This window comes from Epinephelus moara, chromosome 22 (assembly GCF_006386435.1).
Source record: "Epinephelus moara isolate mb chromosome 22, YSFRI_EMoa_1.0, whole genome shotgun sequence".
Classification (NCBI taxonomy): domain Eukaryota; kingdom Metazoa; phylum Chordata; class Actinopteri; order Perciformes; family Serranidae; genus Epinephelus; species Epinephelus moara.
This window is the reverse complement of record NC_065527.1, coordinates 23,846,418-23,854,281: the sequence shown is the minus strand read 5'-3', so window position 1 is coordinate 23,854,281 and position 7,864 is coordinate 23,846,418. Positions and strand designations below refer to the sequence as shown.

The 7,864-nt window shown below is 40.3% G+C and overlaps 1 protein-coding gene across 1 annotated transcript in view; it reads right to left on the bottom strand.

The window, feature by feature from the left end:
• LOC126384372 (transmembrane protein 42) overlaps positions 1–1,993 on the bottom strand; it is a 15,263-nt gene extending 13,270 nt beyond the window's left edge. The window contains exon 1 of the mRNA XM_050035401.1: positions 1,706–1,993. Coding sequence (XP_049891358.1) covers positions 1,706–1,882 — 177 coding nt within the window. The 5' untranslated portion in view covers positions 1,883–1,993. The remainder of the gene's footprint in view (positions 1–1,705) is intronic.
• Positions 1,994–7,864: the final 5,871 nt, after the last annotated feature.

Genomic DNA, 7,864 nt, shown 5'->3' with positions numbered 1-7,864 from the left:
TTAGGTCTTACAGCTGTGTTTGAGGTTAGATAGGTACTATCTGAGGACAGGAGGTCATGAATTTTGCCTCTAATAGTTAGAATTTTGTCATTAAAAAAGCTCATAAAATCATTACTGCTAAGGGCTAAAGGAATACAAGGCTCAATAAGAGCTTTGATCTCAGTCAGCCTGGCTACAGTGCTGAAAAGAAACCTGGGGTTGTTCTTATTGTCTTCTATTAATGCTGAGTAATAGTTTTCAGTGGAGTCTTGGCTTTCAAGAGACCATAGATGTGAAACTGAAGCCGTTAACTGCTTTCCCATTAGAACAGTGGTGAAAATACCCTTTAAATAATGTACACTTAAACTGTCATTGATTGTTTCGGGTGAGACTGCTGCCCCCCATTCACAGCAGTACATTGCTTAACTTCTGTTTTGGCTCCCCTTCTCCAAACTGGGACATGCTGACAGACATTTACCATAAGTAATACACTGGCTATGGATAAGTGCCACATACAACCCCACTTCAAAAAATTTGAACCATCCCTTTAACCTCCTGAGACCCGAACTTTTGTTTGATATGCATTTCTCCTAGCTATTTGGGATTAGCAGGACCTGATAAGTATAAAAAACTAAACATTGTCAACGATAATAAAGTCCAAATGTCCTTCAATGGGCTGATGATAAATGTCATCATAAATAAACACACTTCAACCATAAAATGTGATCAGGTTTTGTACCTGGTCCACTTTTGTGTCAGGGTTGGCTGTAGACTGACTTGGCAGACATGGATACGATCTTGTTTTTATACTGCATTAGTGTATTGTGGTCTTACTACCACTAGACAGCGCAAAAGAATGTCCACGAACAAGGACAACAGGCCTACATAAAGCAGAATAAACTATAAGGTCCAGTAAACCCAAAATGTGATGTCATCATATGAGGACACAGAGTCTTAGGAAGGTAAGGAGAGTAAGGTCACTCGACTCCTACCTGACACTTAAGGCTTCCATTATACACTGAAAGGGAATCCACTAAGGATAAAGTTTTTAAGGAAGGTTTTAAATCTCTATTAATTTTTGTGATAGCATTATAAACATGAGCATTATAAAGCGAAGGATCCGTATTATTGTGTCTCTCAGGTTTGAGATCCCAGATGAAGTCTTATGACGCATTCAAGCCTGGTGGTGAATATTAATAGCATTTGTTTTGCATCCACCTGCACACCTTATCTTCTATTTAAATAACCTTAAAATTAAAGGTCAATATATCCACTGCTTAAGGCTCCAGCTGCCTGCACATGACATGTTTCTGACATCACCGTGTGACGTGTGCGGAGAGCGTGAAGGTCACACTTGAAACCTGACCCCTTTTCCAGACACCAGCCTCTCCTCCGCGCCATCAGCACATCACACGCCGAGACAAGTTGCGCACAAAACAACGCGATAACACACTCTCACACGAGCTGCAATGTCATTCAGCAGCAGTAGCAGCAGCAGCAGCAGCACGCGGACACGGCACGAGAGCGCAGCTGCAGCCTGGGCTCCCCCCGTGTGATGCTGCTGCTGATGGTGCTGATGCTGAGGGAGTCAGGGAGGAGAGGCGGGAGGGGATCACCCCCCAACTTCCTCCGTGAGAAATCACCCCGCTCGCAGGCACGCACTCTGCATTATTCACAGCCACCCTCACTGTGTTCATTATTCACTCTAACTGCGGCGGTGCCTCACCCGGTCGCAGGCGGTAGTTTCGTCCGCTTGTCTAAATTTCCGCTGCTCTCCCCACGTCCGGAGTCCGGTTTCACACACTCCTTTCAGGTAGTCGGCTCCGAGGGACAGTTTGGCCGACGACGACGCCACAGCCCCGAGGAAACCCGCCAGCAGTGCATAGAAAACTCCCGGGAACATGTTGATGATGATGAGCCGAGGCACATAATTCTCTAATCCATCTTTTTTACATCTCTGTTGCTGCTGCTGCTGCTGGTCCGGGTCGAGCTGCCTGCATGGTGTGTGTGTGTATGTGTGTGTGTCACTGTGCTGTGTGGCACGTTTCCCTGCACTGTCTACAGACAGCCGTCCGGTGGCAGTCACACAACACATGGTCAAGCAGGAGAAGCGCCGTGGTTGGACTAAAGAAACCCTGTTGCATTGTGGGAAATGTAGTCCGATCATTCCATAACCTTAACTGAGTGACTGATGACTTTGAAGCAGCTCTTAACATCCTGGGATCATAATAAACTACATTAGATAATGTGTGTCATTAATAGACAGTCCACCATATTCTTCTGCGCTATTAATATTCGCTAAAATAGAGGACAATCAATGCTAATGTAATGTCCTTGCGTGTGGGCGTATAGTAAAGTATGACTTCATTTGATCCAGACCTCTGTTCCCTTCAGCATACTGATGAGCTGCATTATAAAGGCTCATTACATTAAAACACACTGGGTATAAGCAGGATGGATGTGAAGAGTATGTGGGTGTGTAGAGATACTCACACACGCTCCTCATTTCCTCTCCTCAGTGCCCTTTGCAGAGAGGCGAGCCTGTCACAGAGGTGGAACCAGAACAAGAACTTAATTATTCCCCTAATTAGGCATAGACAGTGGAATCAGCATCATGAATGTATGGGGCCATAATGGCTGTATTAATCTGAGCGTTGTAATGAAGACGAGTAACCAGAGACAGACGTCCGTCTCTTTATCAGACTCAGCAGGGACAGTGAAGACAGAATGGTTTCGGTGATGAACTGGGCGAAAAGACGTTGCATCCAAATCAGTGTATTAATCTGGAAATGAGATTAATGCCTGTATAAACTGATTGATTGCACTAACTGAAAAATTAAAGTAATATTTTACAGACAGGAGATTAAATACCATAAAACTTAAATTGAAAGCCTCATCCCTTTTACTAGCCTGGTGAAGCTACACATTTTGACAAATAAAGGCCTGTCTCAATTAGAAGCCTGGTCTGGTTGCCAAGCTGTTCATTTTTTTTATAGAAGTTCTTTAGATGTATAATAGCAGGTTGTTGGCTACCTCACATTATATGTCCATTCCTTGATTACCCTGCAAGTTATTCATATTCCTTTAGCCCGTAAGGGTCCTCAGATCAAAATAATCAAAAGGGTCTTTAATAAAAATGAATCCAAGTTGTGAGTATCGTTTTTACAGGATAAAGTGGTGTAATCCTTGAGTGCCGTAACTCACAATCATATCATCATTCATCATTCATAATTTCACAATCCCAGTCTTTGCTGAGAAGAAATTAGTAAAATGAGAAAATTAAAAAAACCAATAAAATTAGTTAAAAAAAAATAAATGAGGAAATTACCTAGAAAGAGTGCTTAAAATTATAACAATTCTGTAACATAATTTAAAAGTCTTATAATAACAATAATAATAAATATGTTTTTCCCTAGTTTTTTTCTCTGTTTTATTATTTTATTATTATTTAATCATTTTCTTCAATCTCTCATGGAACATTTCTTACCAAACTGCTCATAGCCTTTTTTCCTGTGTTTCTGAAAGAAATGGCACCAATTTGCTCAAGGTTCAAAGGTTTAAATACATGTGAAAGGCGTCTGAAAGCAGCACAAGAAAAGTGATGTCGCTCCAGGTTTCAAAGGCTTAATTCATTCATATATTTTTATTCATTTTAATAATTTGAATTAGTCCTTGACTTTGGTTTTGAAACAAATACCCGCATATCTAACAACATTCCCATCAGCCTCAGATATACTTTCCATTTAGTGCTAATTAGCAAATGTTAGCATGCTAGCGTGCTAAACCAACATGGTTAACAAGGTCAACAGTATACCTGCTAAGCACCAGCATGTAACATAATGATTGTGGGCATAGCGTGCTTACAGTATATTTAACTCAACACCACTGTTCCTAAGTACAGCCTCACAGCGCTGCCAGCATGGCTGTAGACTCTTAGTCTCATTTAAATATTGCTGCCTTTTAGTCACAGTTTTTTGTCATAGCTTTATTATTCTATTCTGGTCTGTTTGGTGCTGGTCAGGGAACGTTAGCTTAATTTGAGGATGACTAAAACTTACTATTAAAGTTCAGGCAATAATACTCTTAAGGTTGATGACTAACTGTGATCACATTTAACATTTCTCCATTGGGGGACAGCCCTGTTGTGTCTTGATATAAACTAACATCGTCAAAGATCAGTATGGACTAGCCTCACAGTTCAAATAGCAAAAGAACAAAAAGATATGGATTTTTCAATTGCAGTTTGTACACAATCCATTTCTCCCAGTATTTTGTACATTTTTCCATCTCAAGTCTTAAAATAAAAGCAAGTCTTTCCATACTGTATATTTCATTAATAATCCCTTGCCATTGGGCCGATGTTGGAGGATCAACTTGCAACCATTTGCGAGTTATGGCTTTCCTGCTACTTGCCAAAAAATATCTTTAATAAATTCTTATCTTTGTTTGGGACAGTTCAGATATTTTTCCTGAGTATAACGTGACCAATGAATAGACTAGATCCATCCCAATTATCTTATGATTCTCCGCTTCAATCTCTTGCCAATATGGTTGTATTTTTGGGCGTGCCCAGAAAACAAAATAATGATTGGCCAGTGGGGTTCTGCATTGCCTCCAACAAAAGCTCAGACGCTGTAGGCCTGTTCGCAGTGCTGTTAGTCTCGGGGTGAGGAAGAATTGCACAAGGTTTTGCTCTCTGTCCAGTCCTCTGATATTTGTATGTCCAATTCTTCAATTGCAGTTTGAATGGTAAAAATACGTTATTGTGGAGATATTAATGTCTAAAGTCAAGAAAACTGTCTTACCCACAAATGTGAGGGCTTTGGTTTTCAACCAGGGAGACATTAACTGAACGTTTGACCTGGGGAAAAACATTGCCAAGAACATTAAACCATTTTCAAGGTCTCTTTAGTGATTCATATTGAGAGCTTGTTGAGCTAGGGAACATAGGACCCTGGGAACATACAGTAGATACGATCCCCCACTTTGTCAGTTTACATAGGTGTTATAAAAAAATATCATGGCCCATTTAATGTTCAAGTGGTCTCGCTCTGTTGTATTAAAGCGTTCTCATTATAACTTTCATTATTTGCATTCCTGCTTTTTTATACTTTGACGTGTCCAAAATGCCTTCTGAGAAAAAGACGTATACCCTTCGTTGTCTGTCTATCTATCTATCTATCTATCTATCTATCTATCAACATGTATCAAAATCATTTTATATAACCAGAGTCAAAAACTCTGGTCTTTACCCAGCCTTGACTAAATATATAAGTACTGTGCTTTTTAGGGGCAGAATACCCAAATTCTCCAAAGACAATTACATCACATCTTGAAGGTGATCTCATCATTTCCTCAACCAGGCCAAGTGTAAACCCAAATTAGTTTTCTGGCCAGTAGATGTCTCTAATGTGCTTCAGAGAAATACCTACTACAACCTGCTGTGGATGTAAATCACTGACTTGTGTATATTTATTTCTGCCGCCATGCAGTGGGTTGAGGCAACATTTAGTTTGAAATACAACCTCTTTTGCCTGTTGATGCTTTGATGACTAGTTACCACAGCTCCATATTCCCATTTCATCTAGATGTTTGTGAGCATTAAAATCTTAATTAGCTTGTAAAGAGGCAATTATTGCATTATTGATGCTCTGAATACATCTGTCATGCTGAAGAGTGATTTTATTATGATAGGCTGATCATAGAGGCACAAAAAGAAGAAAGGGAATAAAATAAGCACGTAATAATGCAGGGCTAGAGCTTGTGCCACCGTGCCTGTGAAAAAGGATATTAGAGTGGTGAGCAATGACAGTGCAGAAGAAAAGAAGTAAGGTGTTTCTGTCACAGTGTCCTCTGCTCTTGTCCCCTGAAACAAGCTTAAGGGAAATGACCGTCCTTGGTCTGTCACATTTTGACACTGTCACACTTCTGGAGTGTCTGCGTAGCAGGAAAAGTCTGAAATCAAGAGGAGCCATTAGCTGTTATATCCTCGCTTGTAGTTTCCAGCCTGGAGCTCCTCTAAAAAACACAAAAGTGTCAAGTTAGAGCACAAATTGGTGCTCCCTGTTCAATTGAGCGATAATTGAGCCTACAGAGAGCTTTCGTGACATTTTTACTGAAGGTCTGTCGCTGTCTTCTTCTGTCTTTGTCCACCTTTTGTGGTTTTGGTCCATAAGGTAATTTAATAAGGATGAAAATACCATCCTCAGTGTGTAGGGTTCATTAGTGTAACGACCTTAGCTATGACCTTTAACTTAGCTATCTGTTACTTGCAGACAAAAATAGATTTTGACAAATTAAAGGAAAATATGAGGAAAAATATGGATCTTTTTCTCATATTTATGCACATTTCCCTTTCTGTTTTGCTTTTGCATGAATTTCCATAATCCCACTTAAAAGATAGACCTCTGAATTTAATATCAAGATGCAGTACACAGTCACAACCCGTTCTTTAAAACGTTTGGCTAAATTAACATTACTTTCACTTTTTGCCACAGACTACATTGACAGTTACTGCTGGCTTGACCATTTTAGTTATGGGATTCCTTTTTCTTTAGTACACACGCCTAACAACTACTAAAAGGAAACAATATAATAGAGATTAGAAAAAGAGGAAAAAATACCCACGCACTGCTATCTTGTTCCTATTGTGTTTTCTTATAAGGACATGACAAAGAGGACTTTGGGAAGATAAAGGTGTTTTGGGGGGCTTTTTTGTGCGTTTAATTGTTATCCAGTAGCTGCTAATAATTTATAATCCACACACATGGAACCAACTAAACAAAAAGCTCTTTTGTTATTTTGTCCCGCTTAGGTATTTTTTCTACTGCACTTTTATTTAGTTTATTGAATTTGGGGAAATTATATCTGCAGTTTACCTTTTTAAAATTTATTCTGTCCATTTGTTTGCTTCTGTGTTTGAAAGGTGCTATACTCGAGGTGTTCAGTGCATATACGAACAAATCTTTAAATTGTACTGAAGGTATCCTTGAACCACCATAAGACTTTATGTACTACTGAAGCGAAGAGAGTCTGAATCAGCACTGAACACTGTGGCCATATGAACAGTGATGCATTTACTTACTGTTTTATATCCTGAAGTACCTCTGAGTGGTCATGCTTTCACTCACTGTTGTACATACTGGAGTGCCCTTGAAGGATGATGCATTCACTTACTGTTGTACATACTCAGGTAACTTGGAATGGTGATGCATTCACTCATGGTTGGACATGCTGAAGTACCTTTAAATGCTGATGTGTTCACTTGCTGTTGTATGTACATAAGAGCATTTGAATGGTAATGCATTCCCTTACTGTTGTACACACTGAAGAACTGAGGATGTCAGTGGTTAAGCATTAATCGGTTAGTGGCCGAGAATATTTTTGACCAATTTTAAATGCCGGTCTATAGCTTAATTTTGCTACTCTTCAAGTTACTGCACTGCGCACCACTGCGTTTGGTGGGAGCTAGCTAGTGCTAGCAGCGCCACTCGTTGATCCAATACCACTAGTAACCATATTATCTCACCAGAACACTGCGCTCTGAGAACGCAGGGTTACTTGTGGTCCCTAAAGTCTCCAAAAGTAGATCAGGAGCCAGAGCCTTCAGCTATCATGTTCCTCTCCTGTGGAATCATCTTCCTGTTACGGTCCGGGAGGCAGGTTCCTCTCCTGTGGAATCATCTTCCTGTTACGGTCCGGGAGGCAGATACCATCTCCACATTTAAGACTAGACTTAAGACTTTCCTCTTTGATAAAGCTTATAGTTAGGGCTGGCTCAGGCTTGCCCTGTACCAGCCCCTAGTTAGGCTGACTTAGGCCTAGTCTGCCGGAGGACCCCCTATAAAACACCGGGCACCTTCTCTCCTTCTCTCTCTTCTCTCTC